This window comes from Colletotrichum lupini, chromosome 9, assembly GCF_023278565.1.
Source record: "Colletotrichum lupini chromosome 9, complete sequence".
Taxonomy (NCBI): Eukaryota; Fungi; Ascomycota; class Sordariomycetes; order Glomerellales; family Glomerellaceae; genus Colletotrichum; species Colletotrichum lupini.
In genome coordinates, this window is record NC_064682.1 from 4,423,686 (window position 1) to 4,445,217 (window position 21,532).

The 21,532-nt window shown below is 54.9% G+C and overlaps 6 protein-coding genes across 6 annotated transcripts; 3 read left to right on the forward strand and 3 right to left on the reverse strand.

Annotated features, from left to right (window-relative positions):
• Positions 1–1,220: 1,220 nt before the first annotated feature.
• CLUP02_17147 (uncharacterized protein) lies at positions 1,221–3,402 on the forward strand (the record flags this gene model as incomplete). The annotated part of the gene is made up of 3 exons (XM_049296062.1): positions 1,221–1,629; positions 1,842–2,813; positions 3,245–3,402. 3 exons carry the CDS (start codon positions 1,221–1,223, stop codon positions 3,400–3,402), a joined length of 1,539 nt encoding a protein of 512 aa, XP_049153209.1.
• A 146-nt stretch (positions 3,403–3,548) lies between these two features.
• Positions 3,549–5,513, reverse strand: CLUP02_17148 (uncharacterized protein; the record flags this gene model as incomplete). The annotated part of the gene is made up of 4 exons (XM_049296063.1): positions 3,549–4,272; positions 4,323–4,459; positions 4,511–4,973; positions 5,047–5,513. 4 exons carry the CDS (start codon positions 5,511–5,513, stop codon positions 3,549–3,551), a joined length of 1,791 nt encoding a protein of 596 aa, XP_049153210.1.
• A 2,031-nt stretch (positions 5,514–7,544) lies between these two features.
• Positions 7,545–11,790, reverse strand: CLUP02_17149 (uncharacterized protein; the record flags this gene model as incomplete). The annotated part of the gene is made up of 4 exons (XM_049296064.1): positions 7,545–9,730; positions 9,798–10,440; positions 11,600–11,626; positions 11,740–11,790. The coding sequence occupies 4 exons, from the start codon at positions 11,788–11,790 to the stop codon at positions 7,545–7,547; spliced, it is 2,907 nt and encodes a 968-aa protein (XP_049153211.1).
• A 1,048-nt stretch (positions 11,791–12,838) lies between these two features.
• On the reverse strand, positions 12,839–17,567 carry CLUP02_17150 (surface antigen; the record flags this gene model as incomplete). The annotated part of the gene is made up of 15 exons (XM_049296065.1): positions 12,839–12,861; positions 12,918–12,990; positions 13,063–13,217; positions 13,274–14,062; positions 14,117–14,390; positions 14,448–14,706; positions 14,771–14,847; positions 14,936–15,055; positions 15,124–15,280; positions 15,322–15,453; positions 15,547–16,777; positions 16,833–16,998; positions 17,024–17,197; positions 17,267–17,497; positions 17,535–17,567. 15 exons carry the CDS (start codon positions 17,565–17,567, stop codon positions 12,839–12,841), a joined length of 3,894 nt encoding a protein of 1,297 aa, XP_049153212.1.
• Positions 17,568–18,089: 522 nt separating this feature from the next.
• On the forward strand, positions 18,090–19,000 carry CLUP02_17151 (ubiquitin-conjugating enzyme; the record flags this gene model as incomplete). Its single annotated transcript, XM_049296066.1, has 3 exons — positions 18,090–18,119; positions 18,176–18,255; positions 18,310–19,000. The coding sequence occupies 3 exons, from the start codon at positions 18,090–18,092 to the stop codon at positions 18,998–19,000; spliced, it is 801 nt and encodes a 266-aa protein (XP_049153213.1).
• A 1,880-nt stretch (positions 19,001–20,880) lies between these two features.
• CLUP02_17152 (uncharacterized protein) lies at positions 20,881–21,258 on the forward strand (the record flags this gene model as incomplete). Its single annotated transcript, XM_049296067.1, has 1 exon — positions 20,881–21,258. One exon carries the CDS (start codon positions 20,881–20,883, stop codon positions 21,256–21,258), a length of 378 nt encoding a protein of 125 aa, XP_049153214.1.
• Between the last annotated feature and the right edge of the window lie 274 nt (positions 21,259–21,532).

The following is a 21,532-nucleotide window of genomic DNA, read 5'->3' on the forward strand; positions in this document are numbered from 1 at the left end:
TCCATGCGTCTGAAGAGCAGCCTCTTTGACAAGGAAACATCAATGTTTTAGTACAATGTTTTAGTGTGGAAAAAACCACATGGGGAGACGGGTAGAATACTGGGCAAGCTGGGGTACCAAGACAGGGTGCGGCATGCCAGCGACGGCCAGAAAAGTATTTGACAATCCATCCATCCCCGGAGCGGCGGGCGGACGGGAAAGCGGTTGGGGTTGGCTCAGCCCCAAACATCTTGAGCCGGAAAGGAGTCCATACCTTGGCTAACAGAACCTTGGACTGAGAGTCGGGAAGACATGTGAGTTTATAAAGGTGAGAAGAAGATCGGGACACAATAGAGATGGACAGATTGACCGGGACGGACCGGGACGGAGACCGAAGACAGGTATCACAAAAGCATATGATAATCATCGCAAGATTTACGTTTTGGTGACGGTTTCAAGCGGCGGGGAGCCGGGGCGGGAAGTGCAGGAAACGGACTTGCGTTGCGCGTCTTTCGTTTGTGCGGTTGCAGGAATACCGGCCGCTGGTGCTCTCAAAGAGAGAGAGAAAGGCACCGGGAACTCTAACCTTGTCCTGCTACAGAGTGCGTAGAAGGAAGCAAAGACTGAAGCAAGACAGACAGAAGCGTGAGATCTCGCAGCTCAACGGCCGTCGGTTTAACGTTGACTATGTTGGGAAATCCTATCGCGAAAAGTTTCACACCTCACACCTCTCTCTCCTTCTCACTCTCGCTTGCCTACCCTACCTCCCTCTTCTTTCTTCTCAAGGGGAGACAAAAGACTGGACGACTTACGCAATAAGCTCCCGCCCGCCACTTCCCGCCGCCATTCACCTACCTTATAGCTGGGAGGTTGCGTTCCGAACATACCCAGCTCTCGCACAGGCCTTTCTAGAAATGCATCCGAATTCCCATACGTCCTGCCCTAGATCTCTTTTGTCTTTCCCTCTTCTTTTCTCTGCTTTCACCTCTTCTGTTTTCTCCGTTCGTGGGGAAGAGTAGACAGAACAAGCCGTTGCCAAGATACAACGTTGGCAACTGGAGCCGTTTTCGCATGATACAGATTCACTTACACGCCGTCCGGTCCATACAAGCTACCCATTTCAGGGAACCGGTTACATCGGAGACAACTGACAACACACACCAACTTTCTTCTCTCAAGAAGAATCAAACAGTGTGGTCGCATTCACGACTACTACCCACTACCCATAGTCTCGAGCTAGTATGGGCCGCCATGTAACCATCTGGTCAGCCGCGTTCCTGGCCACGGGCGGCTTCCTCTTCGGCTTCGACTCGGGCATCATCACCTCCACAATCGCCCTCCAGACGTTCAAATCCTACTTCAACCCCTCCGACGCCGTCGCGGCCGGCATCGTATCCTCCTTCCAGGGCGGCGCCATCCTCGGCACGATTATCAACATGATTTGCTCCGACTGGCTCGGCCGCCGCAACACCGTGTTCCTCGGCTCGCTCATCTCCATCATGGGCTCCGCGCTCCAGGCCGGGTCGGAGAATCTCGTCGCTCTCATCGTTGGGCGGTTCGTCGGCGGGACGGCCGTAGGTGTGCTGACGTCTACGATTCCCATGTACGCCTCGGAACTCGCGCAGGCGAGACATCGTGGGAAACTGTCGGGTCTGTTGCAGTGGATGCTGAGCTGGGGATTCCTGGTTGCGCAATGGTTGGGTTATGGGTGTTCCTTTGTGACGAATGACTTTTCATGTGAGGCCCCTCTGATACTTCCCCTCTGCAACATCATGAGCTCCCTTTTCCGTGAAGGCTTTTTATCTGGTGTTGAACCTGTTTGGCGAACGGCGAAGGACCATGGGACTGACACACCACACCAGGGCGTTTCCCACTGGCATTCCAATGCATACCCGGCATCATCATCGCAACAGGAATCTACTTCCTCGAAGAATCTCCCCGCTGGCTCGTCGAAAAGGGCCGCTACGCCGAAGCCCGCTGCAGCCTCGACAAACTCCGCGTCGGCGTCGACGAAAAGGCCGTCGACGTGGAATACAACGAGATCCGCCACGCCGTCCGCACCCAGTCCGCCCTCCGCGAGAACGGCAATCTCTGGAAGGCCATCATCACAAAGCCCTCCTGGCGGAAACGCCTCCTCCTGGGCTGCGGCGTCCAGGCCTTCTCCCCGCTCTCGGGTATCAATGTAATCAACTACTTCGGCCCCCGCATCTACGAACTCCTAGGCATCGGAACGCAGACTTCGCTCATGATCATCGGCATCAATGGCGCGCTGGGGATTATATACAACACCGTCGGCCTCTGGCTCCTCGACCACATAGGCCGCGTAAGACCCCTCATCGCGTCAGCGGTAGGCCTAGCCGCCGCCCTCCTCGTCAACGCCGTCCAGTTCCAGTACCTAGACCGCTCCAACGCAGACCAACTACGCAGCATGGTCGCCATGAACTTTGTCTTTGGCTTCTTCTTCACGCCCTTGGGCATCATAAGCTGGGTCTACCCGGCCGAGATCTTCCCCCTCGAGATCCGCGCCCTCGGCAACGCGCTCACGACGTTTACCAACTGGACCATCAACCTCGTCCTCGTCTCCTTTTCGCCGCAGGCCCTCACGGCCGTGGGGTTCAAGTTCTTTTACGTCTTCTTCGTCTTCAACGTCGTCGCGGCGCTGTGTTACTACTTTTTCTACCCCGAGACGTCGGGCCGTACGCTCGAGCAGATGGACGAGCTTTTTGGCGATTATGTGCCCATGTCGGAGCAGAGTGCACTTGGGACTGTCATTACAGGGTCCGACAGCTCAAGAGGGAAAGGTGGCAAGTACGGCTCGTTTTCCGTTCATGAGCGTGTGTCCTCCACTGCGGTGTAAAGCAGTTTCGAGAGCTGTCAAAAATGACAGGTGTTGTGGTTTCGTCAGTCGTTCCTACATGGCCAGCGGCAATGCGATAGAATGGGCTCGTACATGGGTATAGACCACAGCTACATTTAGTCAGAACATTCGCTATTGTAATAAGCCTTCAAGACAAATCTCATTAGACGCTGCGTTTCACTAGACATTTTGATGAAGGACACATCTACTTCATACACACAGAAATGAGGGCAAGAGAGTGTACTCGTACGATAATGAGCATATGTAAACGATTACAAAGTTTGCATTACTAGGGAGGTATTTTAAAACAGCCATTAAGCATGGGCACGTCTCCGTTGATACAATATGAATGTCAAGGATAACAAGCTCGCCATGGACTCATGACTAAAGCCAAACTGAAGCGTACAGGGTTCATTTACAAAAGCATTGTGCTCTCATTCATACTCACTCCCATGAGTGGTGACCATGATAAGGGCGCGCCCCAGCTGGAGGGCAAGTCTTCATCATCGATTTCCTCCTCGATTGTACTTAGTTCGCTCCTCGAGACCGTCGAAGGCGAAGAATAGATCGGAGGCTTGATGTCCGACTCAAAATCACGCGTCATCCCCTCCACCCACATCTGAAGGGTTGTTCGATACTTCGTGGCCAAATGCTCTGGCGAGCCAGAAGGCGTAGGCGGCGTCGACGGCAGGGCAAAATCGCTCACCGCACTCTAGTCGGTCTTCTCCAGCAGGGTCTCGTCCTCAGACTCCTCTTCGATGCTCCAGTCCTTGAAGCCCTCGCCCCGAACCCAGCTGATGCCCTTTCTCCAGCTGCCCTCCTTGACAGCCCTCGCGTCTCTTTCGTAGACAACACCGGTCAGCATCAGCGCCATGACAAAGACCCACACGTCTCCGCCCTTCATGGCCTTCCACCACCTTCTCTTGACGCCGACCTTCCATAGAGAGTCGACGCTCACGCGGGCCGAGTACAAGAAGACACCACGTCCGCTCTTGCGCTCCACCCACGCCCACAGACCGGCGAGGAAGCCTCCAAAGAAGAACCTCTGAGTTGGCAGGAATGTGCGAGGGAACCACTGTTGGAAGAAGCAAATGCTGGCCCAGGCAGTGGAGATGGCGCCGGTCAAGAAGGTGCTCATCCGCAACGACTTGGCAATAACGCGCTGCAAGGTTGTGACGGGAGCGTTATACAGCGAGCGGAACCGCGGAACAAAGGTCATGACGGAGTAAATGACCAGGAAGAATTTGGTGAGGCCGGGGAAAGAACCGAGCCAGAAGTTGAGGTACGTCCGAAGGCAAGATGGGTCGGACGGATGAAGAGTAGCGCATGATAGAGAAGTGATGATGGGATGCGCTGATGAAGTGAGAGGCGCAACGGCGCTGAGCGTTGGTGGCAGTGTTTCCTTGTTCGGGAAGAGAGTTGGTGATACAAAGGGTCTGCTGTTGTTAGAAAAGGCGGTTTTATGGAAAGATTCAGGGAGACTCACGGCCAGTTCAGCTTTGCCATCTGGGCGAGGTTGTCGACAATCTCCATGGCCTTGGGCCACTTGAGATGAGATGGGTAGTCGTTTGGCCTGGGGTGGATGTACGCTGTTGAATTTTTGAAAATGAAGTTTCCGTATGACTGGTCAGGGGTCAGCATTTCCCAACTACAAAGATCATCAGCATTCCTTACCTCAGGGAAGCAATCCCGGTCAAAGACTACAGCATGAAGCAGTTGTCCAAAGGCAAAGGGCTGGATGAGCCAGCTGCCCCACCACCAGGGTCTCTCCCTCTTGACCTTTCCACCGATCTTGAAGCCCCAAATCATGCCCTCCTCTTCACACAGATTCCAGCCGAATTCGAGGGCTCTGAACAAGGTGTAAATGGCAATGGTGACGCGCAACTGCTGGGCGGGGTACACGCCGAGGAATGCGCCAGCGAGAGACGCGCCAATGGCCGGAGCGAAGGGGGACGTCAAGGTCGCAGTTGTGCGCGGGTTGCGCTGGCGGAAGGGCGCCGCTGATGGGTCGAGTAGGTGCGCTCGTAGGCGGTTGAGGAAACGGAAGAGGATGCGGTAGAGAAGGAGGATAGCTGAAAGCGAGAGGGAGAGTCGGAGGGTTGGTGACTTGTGGAGGGGTTGCTTTTTGGCATTAGGACTGGAAGTGTGCAAGGCGCATCGTCAGCATACCGTCTTTCTCGCCTGTTTGATTGATCGGAGTGGCAACTTACTCTGGCTTTCCGCCCAGGAATTTGGTAGAAATGAGAGCCCAACCCTTCAACGCCATGGCTGTCCCCAAGAATACGCGAAGCGAATGCCGCACGGCGCGGGCATTGTAATCGTCAACAGCTCTCCCAGCCCCAGCCCCAGCACCAGCGGGAGCAGCGGGAGCAGCATTTCCTTGCCTTGCGACAGCGGCCTTGTCGCCATCGACGATGCGCTCGACAGCGGTGACGCTCGGCGCAGCCCTCTTAAGCAGCCGCGAGCGCGACAAGACGTACTTGTGTAGGGTGGCATACTCCTTGGCGGAGATTGTGTATCGCAGGGTGTTTCGGAGAATGGGATCGGTGATGCTATTGCGCGAGGGCGGCGGCCGAGAGGAAGGGCCGCCTGCGGAGGGCCTGGGGCTCGATGTTTGCGAGGGACGGGGGGCTGCTGTCGGGCCTGGCCGCGACGACGAGGTCGCGGCAGAGGCCATTATCGCGAGATGGGATGGTGGTGGTGAATGGCTGCGATGAGGCGCCTGAAGGGAGAGGTGAGCGACGCCAGCAGAGACTTGTGTCGGTTACTTGAATCGAGGCCTTGGAGAGGGTGTAGTCGTTCTAGTATCGTGGTCGTACGAATAGTGCGTGCTTGCTTATGTTTATGTGTGATTGGTGATGTGTGTTCCTCGGTGGTTGGTGGTTGGAAATGTGCTTGGTCCGAACTGGAGTAGCTCTTGGTTAGCACGTGCCAAAGCCGAACCCTTGGGCAGACTGCCAATCGCCCAAGTGCGTGTGCACGGTGATGGCTTCAATGACGAACGTACTGTGAGTTAAGGTAGTCGTGGTATCAGAGGTAAAGGGGAAGGGTTACGCGCGCGAGTCGTGGAAAGACGCAATTAAGTTAGAACAGCAGCTGTTGAAGGTGAGGCGAGAAAGAAGAAGCAAGAAGTTAAAATGGTGTAGAGCGCAGAGAGGCAAAAAGCAACAGCAATGGGAAAAAGCAAGTCCCAAATGGTTGCTGCTGCGCGTGGTTATGGTGGGAGGAAGGAATGTGAACGGTACGGAACGGACTGGACTGGACGGAGCAACCTGGAACCCCTCGAGCCAAACACCCAAGGTTCCGTCCGGGGGGGAACCGTCAGAGAGTGTCACGGGAAACATTTCCTTGGGCGGCCGAAAGCTCCAAAAGCACATGCCTCGGCTCTCAGGCCCAACCTGGAATTATCCCACCTCAATCCCTACAGTACAGTGAATAGTTCCTTACCTTTCCGGGGTCCAGTATCCGTAGGGGCAGAAACAAACGGAAACGGGTGCCTCCCATAGGCCCATGCAACCCAACTAATTCCCTAGGCGTCCAAGGCGTCCCCCCCCGCAGCAGGGGACTCCCCCACACTCGTCACTTGCAGACATCCTGAGTTTAATGACTACTTCATGCATCGCATCATCCACTCTCACAAACGTTGCACAAGTCGCGTCTTGGTTTTTCGTCTTGTTCATCTTGTTGACTTTTGTCGTGTTGAATATTGCTGTTGGCGTTCCATTGACCAAACAAGTCTAGTCTTGTGTCGCCTTTGTGATCATACCTCATCTCACAGCTCATAAGGTGGGTAGGCATCTCAAGATACGTTAGCCGAGGCACCTGAGGTGGACATTACCGTTTCCCTCACCTCCATCTCACTCACATCTCACAGAGAGAGGCTCACTGAGTCTCATAGTGAGTCCCTCATCATCACATCATACTTCGTCTTTGACAATCTTCAATGACTACCATTTTCGCAATGCACGCACTTACGGCCTCGCGAGCCATTCATTCCTTTGCTAAAAACACACGTCTCACGCCCTGTCATTCTCCTCCTCCCTGCCTTTTACTTCTTCGGCAAACCAGAGTAGCCGTTCTCATCTTACTCAACCTGGGTATCCTTCATCCCCACAACCGGCAGCCATATCCAGGCCTGAACTTTTGTCCCTCCCTCGCCATATTTTTTTGGTTCCCCTCATATCGTCATATGCCATCGTCATTCGTGGCTGGCTCGGTAGATTGAGGATATCCTTCCTGCCTGAATTAGGGTAGCTCAAGAATCTTTGCAGAATTCCTTCGTCTATCCTCATCCAAACGCCCTTCCCTTTCTGTCAAGCCATCCCCTAAGAAATCGACCAGCATCAGAAAGGGATGAGCATCCACCAAGGCCAGTCCTCGTCAGATTGTTTGCATGCGCATACAAAGGAAACTGGCGCAGTAAACGCCCATTACCAGCAAAAACAAGGCGCTGAGCGAGACTGCCCGCGCGCTTCCCAAAGCTTTTATGTTCTGGCTCCATTGCCGAGAAAGAAAAAAAAGTGAAAACTGCCAACACCATATGCAATGCCGAAACCTTCGCCCTGAACCTAAGAAAAGGAATTGCTGCCGCTTTTTGTACTCCATCATGCAAATGCGATTGCAGTCCATTGCGGGTCATCCACTGCTTGTTGGTGTTTTTAGTTCCCGTGTCGTAACATCATAATCCTAGCTGCGAGATTGCACCATCTCAAGGGTAGGCCGCTCGGCTGGTAACCTCCACATGTCCGGTGCCGTTTTGCTGCTGCGGCGCCATCAACGGAACCCACTGCCGGCCGAGAGACGGCGCGTCGCCGTTAACGTACGAGACCACATCCTCGCGCCAGCCAAGGGCATGCCACTCCTCATTCTGACGAGGATCGGCACTCTGCAGGCTATACAAGATGGACTCGGCATGCGGAACCGCTCCAGATCTGACCGCCTCAATCACTCTCGACCGTCTATTCTCCCGCTCAGAAACGACGGCCCGCATGATGTGATGCCGAGCCTCGACGTTCGCCCATCCATTGACATTACCATAGCCACTGGACTCGAGGGCTGGCTTCAAGTACGCAAACGGGAGGTTGATGAGAATGGCTGAGAGCGTCGACCGGATGCTATTGTGCTGAGAGGATTGTGAGGTCGAATCCGAGCCGTTTGATGTGTTGTCAGGGCCCAAAGCGAGGTCACCGAACTGGATGTGCATGGGGCGAGGGCGACGATCTTGGCCCGCCGTTCCGCGAGCAATCGTGGGTGTTCCTTCCCGGGGTGGTATCGATGTGGAAGCAATAGGAAGTCGGGCAAAGCGCTCAGGATCGGCGACAGACGTGTCCAGGGTGAAATCGGGTGGGAAGTTGTTGATGATGAATGAGATGATGCCGTTCATCAAAACGTGAACAGGTTCGCCATAAATGAACTGGCTGTGTCTGTCAGCTGAAGCGCGACTAGGCAAATCGCCGAGGGCGAAGCCAAGAGCGCGCTCAATCGTCGACCAGCTAAGGGAATGAGACGCTATCTCCAGGCCACGGAAAACAATAGGCTGCCACGCCAGGATGTGACCGGCGGCAGCATAGCCAAGGGCAAAGTCGAAGCGGTCATCGGCGTTGCCAGCCATGGTGAAATTGCCATTCGAGGCTGGCTCAGGCATGTCCAATAGCGGAAAGGCGTACAGGTGCTGCACGGCCATCCAGAAGGCATCAGATCGGAGGTACTTATCATCGGACTGCAGAAGAATGGTGCGGTTAGCGCCGGGCGAGCTGGATTCGACGTTATCAGCCTCTAGAACATTGCGAACGGCTTGGCTTCTGGCAAGAACCAGGCGGTGACCTGGTAGGCGAACGGGAGGAGCGCGGTCGTCGAGATAGCGAAGCTCCAGGGTGCAGTCGGCAAAGGCAGGGTCTCTAAACTGCGATCGCAGATAGGCGGCCATGTCATCCAGTCCCTGGTGCTCGTGGCCGGGGTGCATCATATGCGGGGGCGGGATAGGCCCAGGCATCATTCGCTGGGGCGGTGCACCGAAAGCTCCGGCCGCAGGAGGGTGAGGGCGAGCGTCATCGACATGTGCCGTACCGTTGGGGACGCCTGGCGCGGGGTAGTGGTTGTAGGCACCAGTATCATCCGCATGGGCCGAAGAGTGCGACCCCTGGAAACTATGAGGAGTCGAAGGTCCGTAGCCACCGTTGAGATGAGGAGGGTACTGCTCCATGCCTCCGTAGCCTGGAACAGGTCGGCCGAATCCATCTACACCGGTGCCGGGAACAAATTCCGTACCGTAGGGCATCTGGCGGTGGAAACCGTTGGCAGCACCGCTGAAGGATCGTCCGTCGGGGAGAGGCATGCCAGGAGGGGGCATGAAGCCTCCTGAGTGAGGGGGCGCCGGAGAAGACGAGTTGGACGCGAAACCTCCAAACTGAAGGCTCCCATTGCTGGGACGCGGGCCATGCATGTGTGGAGGACCGTTGTGAACTGATCGGGGGCCCCGGTGAGAGGTACCGTTAATGACGACGGGAGAAGGGCGCGAGCCATTGTGAGGATTAGGCGGCATGTTGTAACGCGTCGGAGGGATGACGGGAGGGGGTCGGAATGTCGACGGATGCTGCTGGTGCGTATTGTCTGTAGCATGGTGATTAGACCTTCGCGGCGTGAGGATATCGCGAGATTGAAGGTCCCTACCCTTCTTACCAAATTGGGCCACCGCGGGCGGAGAGGCGACGTGATTATTACCTGCGGTGTGTGAGTAGTGGCGACCAGAGTTGCAAGTGCCAAGAGCGGGCATACCTCGAACAGGCTCTTCAGCAGAGCGGGGGAGGTCTTGGTCGGCGGTCTTGTCGGTCGATTCGGACTCTTCGGTCGTGGACGGGGTCGGGATGGCGGCAGAAGACTCCTGGGAATCGGTAGCTAGTAGAGAAGAGTGAGTGAGATGTTCTCCGAATGCGTTGAAACCTGGCAAAAAATTCCTGCATACCTTCGCGATCCTTTGTGTCATCGACTTCCGGGTCGGCAGGCGAAGGCGTCTCCTCAGCACCATTGGTAGCAGCAACGGGCTGTCCCTTGTCGTTTTCGTGTGTGGCAATCTCGATATCGATGGTCTTGGGCGTGCTGGGGGCGGAGTCGACGTCGTGCTGAATTTTCAAGGAAGAGCCGTTCGTGATGGCGGGTCGAGGAATGGTCGCAATAGTGGCGGCTTGGGCAGCAGCGGCGGCCTGCTTTGCAGCAGCATTGGCCTTGACGCGACGGTCCATGGGGAGGGGAATGACGGGAACCACACGCCTTGCAGCGTTGGGCCTTCCATGGGCGACACCGGCACCGTTCCTCGCCTTCGGATTGCCGTTGGGAGCCATGGTGGGCGAGGCTAGGCGGGAGGGTTGTGTGGTGGTGATGTTGGAAGGGTGCTGTTGAGCTCGCAGCGCAAGGAGAAGCGGTCTTTGACTTGGCGGACCGGGCCCCAAGATTGAAAGTGGATGGGCTGCTGTGTGTGCCGGGGCCACACGAGGAGTAGGAGCCGGGGGTTGTTGGCGGTAGGCGGTAGCAGCTGTTGTCGGTTCGGCGATAGCGGCAATACTTGGAAGGCTCAGACTCAGGGCGGTCTCTCCGCAGAGTAGACTACACTACTCCGACGAGAAAGTGGATATCTCTGAGGGAGAAAGAAAGGCGGTCGAGCTGGATGGAAGAGTCGCAAATTGTAAGTTGTGTTGTGGTGTGGCCTTGGAAGGGGGAAGGGGGGGGCAAGGTAACTGTCAAGCAGAGCTAGTGACTCTTTTTGTGTGGGCTGCGCATGATAGAGGGGATATGCGGGTGCTGATGCGTGCCACCAATGTCTCCAGACGGCGAATGCAGGAGGAAGCAAGAAGCAAAATAGCGAGATGCAAAGAGGGAAAAGAAGAGAAGTGGGAGGGAGTTATGCCAAAGCGAGGCACAACAGAACAGATCAGCGAGCAGCTTCAGGCGGTTCTGCTGCGTGATGAGGTAAGGCAAGGTCAAGGTATCCGTACGGACGGATGAGGAGAGGGGAGACGTGAGGGATTGGAGTGGAGGGTCTCCCAAGCGTGGTGAAAGAGGCGTGACAATGGGATGTCAAGCAGAAGAAAGTGGAGGAGCAAAGGATCAAGGGGTAGAAAGAGGAAGAAGAAGAAGCAGCAGAAGAAGAAGAAGAAGAAGAAGAAGAAGAAGAAGAAGAAGAAGCAGGAGACAAGAAGACGGGCCGTTTGAGTCTTGACGTTCTTGGCCCTTTGGATGACGGGGTGTTTGAATGTTTGGTCACAGGTCAAGGTACTTGGGTGTTGTTAGCGGAGGTGGAGGTGGAAAATAAACGTCCAAGAGCCAGCGATTAATAAGACGGGAAGAAGGAAGGTGCGAGCAAGAGCAAGAGCAAGAGGAAGCTTCCGTCCCTGCCTGGCTTGACCGTTTCTGTTTTTGTCTTAAAGTCTTGGGACGTTGGTCACGTAAATGGAAGTCACTGAGGCATCAAGTATCTGTACCTTCGTACGCAGATAGGCATCCACCCAGGCCAAGGAAAGAACTACAGCTGGAGTTGGTGCTTCCTGCTCCTACCCGGCGAGATATCGAAGCTGGTTCAGGGAGCACTCACTCACTCACTCACAGATCATGGGCCGGTGCATGGGTCAGGCAAGGAAAAAAAAAACAGAAACCGAAAAATAAAAATAAAAAAATCCGATGATGACAAAAACCGGGGCTGCGTCACAAAATTTTACCCCCGCAGAGAAGAGGAAAAAAAATAAAAAGCGGTTCAATCTTCCCGGTACGTACTCCGAGCTTGGAGCTTCCAACTTCGATCTAATTGGCCCAAGATCGTCTGGCTCTGGAGAGCTATAGCCACGGCCCACTATAAAGGCACGTACCGACCGATTGGAAGGTTCCTCACCTTAAGGTACCTTGGTACTGCGTACTGCGTAGTCACCTCGGAAGGTGAAGGGGAAGCTCACCTCGGGCCAATTCATCTTGGTCCCTATCCGGAGGAACCGTTGATTGCCCGAGTCAAAGAATCAAGAGACGAGCCTACATTACCCATCCCCTTTCTCCTGATAATGCGTAGACAATGTACAAGGGAATAGGTCTTGTTGTAATTCGTATCTACCTTAGCAAAGGGACCAAGGGATGCAGGAAGCCGTCCCTTGAAGGAATCATTGACATGGCAAGATCCGTTTGTTGTTTTGTTTGCATCCTCTTCTCTCATGCCTATGCCCTGACAAACAAACCACCATCATCACTTTTCCTTAGCCCCGGGTCTTTGACAGTTGGTGCGCTGCAAGTCACACCACAATCTGACAAAAGATTCAACGCCATCCCTAGCGGATGCACCTCTGAGGCTCTAACCAGCCGACCGACCGAGCTTCCTTTGCGTTCAGGCCCGTGGTGGCCACAGAAATAGGTTCCTGAATCCCAAGCCACCAGGGCCACCGGTGCACTACCGTTGAAGCTACCTCATCTCCGGGCGCACTTCGTCTAAGGTGATCAAGGTACGGAGTACAACTATAGATTATGTCATCAATGCTTCCCGAACGACGTCAGACCACCGACTGCTTTGTCCGAGACACTGGGCCACTTAAATCCAGACCCCTCCATCCGCTGCTGGGATCTTATTCATCTGACAAGAAACCGATCCAGGTCCCGTCCGATTTATGATCGAGTCCCAGGCTACCGGTCCGGCGCATCTACATTCGGAGCCGATGTGGGGCCGCACTTTCCAAATGGAGCCCGGACTCGGATCCGCTACTGTTCGTAATCCTTCAAGTCCACATTCACTGCACTCATTTGCGCATTCTACGGAAAGTGTTGGCTCTACACACAGACCTAGCATCGGCTACTTGGTTCAGAATAGTGATATGATTGAGTTGAGAAAACGATGTAGGAGAAAAAGTTACGCCTTATTCTTGAAAAACTAGGGGAGATGCCACTGATCAATGTATCGGAAGTATGTGGTCTTGGAATCGGCGTCTTCTCATAGGGATGGAATACAATCATGTACCTTGGGTTCGCGATGCCCGGCTATCCGATGATGCCCGTGGTTCCTTGTCCGCATAGTCAAGGATAGCCCAGAAATGTCATGTCCGATGTTCCAACCAACCGCCATCACTAAACACCGTCTTCATTAACATGCCGCTATCGGGACGTTGGCCCTGGCCATTAAGGTCCAGAAGCTAGAGTCATGAGATTTGACAACTCGATATACTAGAGTCGGATGAACGCCAATGGACAGGGCGCGACTTTACCCAGAGACCATAGCTATACCATTCAAAGGTTTGGATCAAAGTCGTGACGAACCAATACTTCATGCCCCGACTGGAAACCACTGATCGAAAGCCCCCAAAGGATCCCATTTCTTCTTCAGCTCCCTCAATCTCGCCAAACTCGACCCATACACCGCCTCAGGCGTCTCATCGCCATGCGCAAAGTTGACATACGTCGGATTAGCCACCGCACTCGGCGAATAACTCCAAATATCCCTCACCTTGCTCGCAAACGCCTCCGCCTCACCGTCCAGCGAAGCATCAGTGTACCAAGGAATCACAATCGCCTGCGCAAACGCGTCCCTCCTCAACGCCTCCTGCAGCGCCGCAGACCCCTTGGGTACAGACTGCGCCTTGGTCAGGTTATACCGCTCAATCAGCACAGCCGAGTTGGGCCCCTTGGCTTGAAATTTCGTGTACAGGTCCCATATCGCCGGCCACGTCTCAGGCTGCATGTGGTTGATGGTCGTGCTATACGCCGGCTTGCGCTCCTCGCGCGCGCAAAAGTTGTCGTTGCCCGCGTTCCAGCCTTCGTACCCGGCCACGCTGCTGCTGTTCGAGATCGGGCCGAGCTTATACAGCGGCGCGAACGCCGCACGTCCAGTCACATCGTTGCCTTGACGCAGGAACCCGGTGACGAGGACGGCGGGGGCATTAGATGGTGGTCCCGAGTTGGTGAGGACGAGGTAGACGACTTGCTCCGGTTTCAGAGGCAGGTCTTGGATGGCTTGGGCGACTTGCGGGAGCTTGTCCGGCGAGAAGAAGAGATTCATGAGCCAGGCGTTGCGGCCTTCGGTCGGCATGGGCCGCGCCTTGACCGTCGCCGAGATGACGATGCCAAAGTTGGGTCCGGCGCCGCGGAGGGCCCAGAAGAGGTCTGGGTTGGAGGTCGGCGAGGCCGTAAGGATCTCTCCGCTCGCGACTGCGACGCGCATGGAGAGCACATTGTCAACGCCAAAGCCGACTTCTCCCATTTGATTCCCTGTCATGCTGTTAGTTCAAGGTCTGTCTTGTTATGTCAGTGTCGTGCACTAACCGTAACCGCCTCCCAGGATGGCACCAAGGGCACCAACACAGTTGCAGTTGCCCGTCTGGACCAATACACCCGCAGCATTGGCTGCTTTGATTGTGTCGCCAATGATGGCCCCGCCTCCGATTGTGGCTTCCGTCTTCGTCTTGCTGAAAGTGACGGCATTCAGACCAGCCAAGTTGATGATGACTCCGTTATTGCCGAGGTTGAAAGTCTTGCCCCAGCCGTTACCGCCGTTCTGAGCTGTGAAAGGTATCTTACGGCTCGCACAGTATTTTACCTGGTACAAAAATCAGGGAACATAGCTCATGATGCGACGTTTGATGGGAAAACTCACAACTGCACCAACGTCCTTCTCCGTCGTCACATTCACCACGATGGACGGGATGGGAGCATGGTATGTACTCCATCTCGCACGGAGGTCAACAGCTACTGACGACGATGCTGCTACGAGCGTCTTCAAGTCCTCTGCAACGGATGGGACTCTCACGGTGAGGGCGGAAACCGCCGTGACGAGAAGCGACAGAGAGGAGAGGAGCCGCATTGTACTTGATGACTTGAGAACGTCGAAGGTGGCGGAGGTGCAGCACACTAGCCTTTGACAGCAGACGACATGTTCTTATTTGTATCATCCAGGTGGTGTCATTGATGCCGTCTTACATGCAGCCTATATCCAGGGACCTGGCTCGTACAGTGACCAACGAGTCATGGAATCCGCCAAGGTTGGAATCGACAACCTGTATATCGCGTGGGATGCACTTGTCAGCAGGGTTCAATCAGCACCAAAGAACATCGTTCCCCTGAACGGTGTAATTTGGAACCAACGGAGAAAACATCCAGAATGCTGTGATTACCCTGCCCAGCCCCCAACAAACCAGCCGCCCATTTTACACGAGGGCAGCAGAGCTGCGGTGAGGGGGAACTATACGTTACATCGCCCATAGACTTTGAGGTCGCTTCTGCGCTGGCTCAACTTCCTATCCTGGAGCTGATGTCCTACCCCTGCAGTCGACCATCCGGAGGCCGAAGTCCAGCGAATGGGATATTCTGGAAGGATTTCGTGCCGATTGACTATTGGAACCCTTATGCCGACGCCGCAACAATGCCACGATGGCTTCCAAGTTCCACGCATCCTTGTGAGACGGAAGAGTCCCGGCGATCGGAGGCCGACTATAGAATTCCAGGTTTGCGCTGAATAAGCTATTAGGGACCGTGGTAAGACCCGTAGGAAGGGATAGGCATCGCGCGACGGACAGACGTTGTGTGGGATGAAAGACCCGGTCCCGAAGTATTCGGGAACTCGGTCGGTAGTTCCATGTTGTAATCTTCCAATTAGAGAGTATCTACAGTGATTTTGTTGTACAATGTGGCCTAGCTAGGCTGTGCTGTATGCCGGCACGTGAACTTTATCCGTACGTCGGAAATGAGGCCTTTACAAGAAGTTGATGCCGACCCCAACCTGCAGTCCCTTGGTGCCCTGCTCGCCGCGTCTCAGCACCAACGGGAGACTGAAGTTGAGCTCGAAACGAGCGACAGGATGAGCGTAGACCAGACCCACACCAGCGGCTGTTGATGGCAGACCAGTCGTCAGGTCACTCAACGCTCTCCACGCGCTGCCTGCGACACTTCTAGCGTCGAGGCCCTCGCTGGCTGAAGCACCAGTCTTGCCCTTGTTCTTCATCGCGACTAATCTGCCGCCGTTGGCAAACACTTGGAAGCGGAGAGAGGAGTCGGGGCCCTTATAAGGCAGAGGAAACAGCATGTTCACACTGCCAGCTGCGAAGACGTCTCCTCCGACTGAATCGGATCCGTCGTGGGGTCCAAGACCTCCGTAGTGGAAACCACGGACGTCGGTGGGCCCGCCGAGCTGGAATCTGTCGTTTATGCGGCTCGGCTGGGACTTGCCTTCGGAGGCAAAGCCAAGAGGAAGCGGGTACAGCATACCGAACCTCAATCCACCACCAATCGAGATTCCAGATGGTCCCTCCACGCCAGGAACAGGGACGGGCAGCGCACCACCCACCTCCCATTCGCTCTTGGAGAAGGCGACGTCACCGCCTAGGGGGCCGAGACCAGCCAGCTCCCAAACGGACTTGAGTACGTAGCCGCTTTGCGGAAGCTGCGGGTTATCTCTCTCGTCTCTCTGGTATGTGTGCTTGATGGAGCTCTTTACGGAGTCTCCGGCATCGGCACGGACAGTGGGACTGGCACTGTCGCGGAGGCCAGTAACTTGACGCCAAATGCCGGAATATTCAACCGTGTGCATGTCCTTGAGGCCAGAAAGCCATGAGAAGCGCAGGTTTCCTCCCTTCAGAACCTCCTCGTGTGCTGCCCAGGATTTATCGGTGGCGGAAGCGAGGCCCTCGAGTGCGATTCTCGTATCGGGGTTGCTTTGGACGGGTGCGCTCAAGGTCGCGCTGTATGCGGAACGGGTTCTTGTGCCAGCACTGGCATTGACAGTAAGCTGCTCCGCACCGCCAAAGATGTTGCGCCAGAGCAAGGAGGTATAAGCGGAGCCTTCGCTGTTTCCGACATCGGTTCCGGCGTTGAATTTGTAGCGGGAGAGCTCTTTGACGACGACATCGACGTCGACGTCGGTCGGAGTGGACGAGGCATCGGTGTTGTTGGCGTTGCTAAGGTGGACCTTGACATCGGGGTGGAAGATGCCTATGAGTAAGTGTTAGACCATGATGTCTCTTCCAAAGGCGGATGCTGCCCATACCGAGTCTCTCCAGCTTTCCTCTGGCGTCGCCCAACCGCGCCGCTACTTCGCCAAGCGTGGAGGAGCTGTTGACATCCTCGGTCAAGAGCGGGGTGAAGATAGGGTCGAGGAAGCCTCTTCGGGTGTTGGTAGCGCCGTGAACCTGCAAGCGGTTGATGGTCATGGGCTGCGAGTTCTGGTCGGAGAGCTACTGCGCGCATTAGCAAGGTCAGGGACCGTTGAGCGAGAGAAGGGTAAGAGCGTGCCAATTGTTGCAGCCTTCTGATTTTGGCCTCTTCCTGGAGCTTCTCGAACTCGGCTGAGGATTCTGCCTCCTTGCGCAAGGCATCGGGCCCGGCCTGGAGCTTGCCAATCGGGTTGGAAGCCTAAGAAAAGCGGGGGTTCCATTAGCTTTCGTTGGAGGGTTTAGAGACGATTGACAAGGGAGACTATACAGAGCTTCCGCTCGCACTGGTCTTGGAAGCCATTGGAGCCTTGGTGAGAGTTGTGACAGACGTGAGCTCAACGTTGCAGCTTGTAAGTGGGTGGACAAGACAAAAATCACACAAGCCGGAGAGCTTCGGTTGAATTTCGAGATGCAGCACGGGCGCAAGGGAACGGATCGGGACGAGGTCACTCTCGGTGGGGCTTCTGGGGCACTCGGGAGAAGAAGCTCCAGCCACATTCTGGAAGCTCTGTCCACTGAGGGAGGTACGTACTCACTGCTTTCCAGCCACACATCAAGCGGCCACTCATCCAATGGAAATTGGTGGAAATTCCGAGGCGCAGGGTGTTATATGTGGCTGGTAGAGATCCACTACTTCGACCAGTGACATAATTCTGTGGCGCCTCTTCGGCGTGGACTCATCGGACACCGGAGATACGTACCTTTTTCCGTCTCTGTGTCTTTTGCGTTTTGACGCACCCCCGGGCCCCCCAAGCCCCCCCCCCCCCCCAAAAGCACCTTGAGTGGACAACGCACTGGCGGCACTTGTCACAGCCTCGCCGCATTCCATCTCCGTTACCCATTCGCTCAGCCTATATCAACAACAACCCCAACACCATACAAACCAACAGTTGAAAGAGAGCAGTACATCTGCATCCAACTGCGTTTCAGTCGTTTCAATTTCCATCTTCTGTACATTACCCATATCATTCTCTTCGCTCTCTCTCGACCGGCCACCCGCCACCGTTCACTGATCGTGCTCCCCATTACGTCGTTCGCCGCCCACCGTCGATCCCGATACCACAGCATCTCGTCGGCAATCCTCAGCAACCATGTCTGCCAGTAGAGCCGCACAGAAGAGGGTAAGATGCACTGACATATCACTTCCATGAGATGCATTCGACTAACTCTTACACAGTTGACTCGCGAGTACAAGACTATCGCCGAGAACCCACCACCATACATCGAGGCACACCCCTCTGAATCCAACATTCTCGAGTGTGTAGTCGTCCATCGCATCCATGTCAGATATCCATGCTAACAGGTAGACAGATGGCACTATATCATCACCGGTCCCGAAAACACACCGTACCATGGCGGCCAGTACTGGGGAACTCTGGTCTTCCCCCCGAATTACCCTTTCGCGCCCCCAGCTATCCGAATGCACACTCCTTCCGGTCGCTTTCAGCCATCTACGCGCCTCTGCCTGTCCATCTCCGACTTCCATCCCAAGTCCTTCAACCCTGCCTGGGAGGTGTCCACCATTCTGATAGGCTTGCTTTCCTTCATGACCAGCGAAGAAATGACGACCGGTTCCGTATCTAGCACAGAAGTCGAAAGAAAGATGTTGGCAGCACGAACAAAGTGGTGGAACTCAACAGGCGGAGGATCCCACGCAAAATCGAATGTGGCAACGAAGGGCAACGTCAAGGCCGGTGACGGCGGCGCAAAGTTTCGAGCCGAATGGCCCGAAGTCGACAAGGCCAACTGGGAGTGGATGAAGGAGACCAAGATTGACTTGGCGACAGGTAACAGGACGGGAGCGGCAGCAGGGGCCTCCTGCGGGCCCCAACTTGGCATCGGGAATGGAAGTGGCCACCAAGCCCAGGCTGTCGTCGATGCTGTTGTGCAACAACGAGATGCCGGCCGGGGCTGGCTGAATCAGAACAAGCTGCTCGTCGCCGGCGGTGTCGTATTCTTCTACGTACTGCTTGCGAGGGTCTTGGGTGCGAGCGACAACTAAAGCGGCTTCAGATGCGTACGATTTCTGGCTGGATAGTGCTGTTGCGTCTCGAGAAGCGAGTCAGATCGTGTGTAAAGGGACAATGGGGCTAAGCATGGCGTTATGTTTTGGGCTTTCTGATGACGGACCAGAGTGATATACAGCACAACAGTCTTACTAATAGATGGGACTTGGACGGCCGATTATAAGTTGGTAAAACTCGAATGACCAATGTATTCTAGATTTGACCAAAGGATTGGCTTTTGGAAGCAAAATTCGAACAAACCTTCGCTTCTAGTACCTCGCCATGGCTCATGGGATATCGCGAGCTTCGGCCAAGCCATTGTGGGAGCCATTACTCCAAAAACGTGGCATATGTCGAGAGGCACTATCAGACTCTATGTCAAATACCTGCAGAGATGATAATCGCGGAATATCGCATGAGGGAACGCCGCTTAATAAGAGTTCGGCCAAAGCTGATCCTATTGCAGCTGCAGTTGAAAAGGTTTCCACGTTGTATTGGGCCGATGGAATTGTCTGCGAAACATGACTTCAAACCTCACGGTTGCTGTTCAAGTGGTCTTCTCGACGATCACTTCATTCCGTACATGTAGATTCGTAAGCTGCCCTTGGCCCGTCACAATTGGACACGCGGTGCCCAGGCAAAGCCAGCAAGCCGGGTCGCCGCACCGGAAAGTGGACGGCGAGGAGTAGAGGACGCACAACGGATGAGCCGACGGATAGGTATCATCTGAAGGAAACATCAGAATCGACACATGGAGCGCCGACCGGCGACGATCACGATGGGGGCACCCAGCTCAGAGCCTCAGACAGAAGGGCTTCGGCCGTTCGGTGGGCTTGGCAGAGAAACAGGTCTGTACAGGAGAGACTACCTAGAGGCGTGGAGGCTAGAGTGTGCCAATACCTGCTTCATTGGTAAACCGAAACGTGTAACGCCGGCATGAAGTCATGGTGGAGGAGGGCCAAGCCCAGAGACCAGACAAACCAGTCAATGTTATTCAGACGAAAGGTAGTGTAATACAACAGTACGGGGGGGGGTTGGATATGAGCTGATGCGAGTTTGTCACCCGCCGATCGTGGTCGTAGTCGTCGTCAACTCTCCCCGTCAAATCCTCAGGATTGTAACCTTCTTGGCAGGTTGGAATATTGCGGTGGTGATATTGACTTAGGTTCTGTATGTGCAATGCAATTTTGCAGCTTTTGAGAATGTCCACTCTGTGATTGGGACGTTGAGATGTATCAAATCCGGCGTATCGTTGCATCGCCATCCGTGCGCCGGATCAAAAAAAGAACGAGTCGAAGTTGTCGAAGATCCAAACGTCTTAAATTGTGTTGGCTTGAGGCACTCGGACCGGGGGTCTGTAACAAGGTGGTGGTGCTGCGTTCATGCGTTGAGTCAAGAACCTTTCTTCGCGACCCGTATGGAGTACACTAGCTGCGTCTTAGTATAGTCGCTTATGAACTTGCTGCCATGCTGGAAAGGTTTGTTTGCCTTCCTCTGTACTCTGTGGCATTTCATCTCAACTTGTTCCAAGAGAAAAGAAACGGTCTGAAGTCTTGGATGCAATGTGACTTGGAGGATGTTGATCCGGCCGACTGGCGCGCGCGGTTGTGATGCGATGAAGACTGGAGCGCGTCGAGACCGACAGAGTTTACTTAAGCCCACGTTGGCTTTCCTAGAATCCTCACTACGGGCAATATCATGGTAGAGCTTTTCAAAGACACTGACCGTCTGTATGCCATTGCTCAAGGGGTGATTGAATTAAGATTCTCTCCACATCAGCCCCATGGACTGGACGCTAGGAGCCCTATGCAGTCTACTTCCATACGTTCCGCAACGTCTCCCGATGCAAGGGGCAACTTTGTAGGTGTAAGGCATGATGGAAAGCGTGAAGAATCTCAAGACGCCAAAGGACGACAGGCAAGGGTTTATCTCGCGCGCGCGCGAGAACGTCGATCAAACCGTCGCATGCCGCATTCCAACCCCAGACCAAGTCACACCCCCTTATCCCACCGTACCCAAAGAGTCCCAATCCCTACAAGGCGCAAGACGCAGCTGTGTCATGCCAAATATTCTAGACGAATCCCATCGTGTTAAGCGTGGGACTCTTCTGCTTCGACGACGAATTAGTCTCGCCCTAGCTCCCCGGCCCGCACCACCCAACCGCCCCATCAGGCGATCCAGAAATTCTTCAACTGCCGAAAGCATACACCAGCATCACAGACCATGGGCTTTTTCCAAGGTTCGATATCCCTAGCTCCCGGTCTCGCGGCGACGAACGTTTGTCAGGTGGAAACATGACACGCCCGTGCTTGGGAGAAAGGGGAACTTGGGCGAACATGGGAGAGGCCTCTTCCGCCCCCGGCGGGCGGGATGTGGAGGGAGACACACACCCACTTTGCCCAGAGACAGTATCGTACACTCGTGTCTGAGTCTGTCTCTCCAGTGTCACTGGCGTAGTTGATCATCGTCGCGGGTGTCGTGCGATTGACGGTTCGCCTGATGCGACGGATCCGTCCAGGCACGTCTCC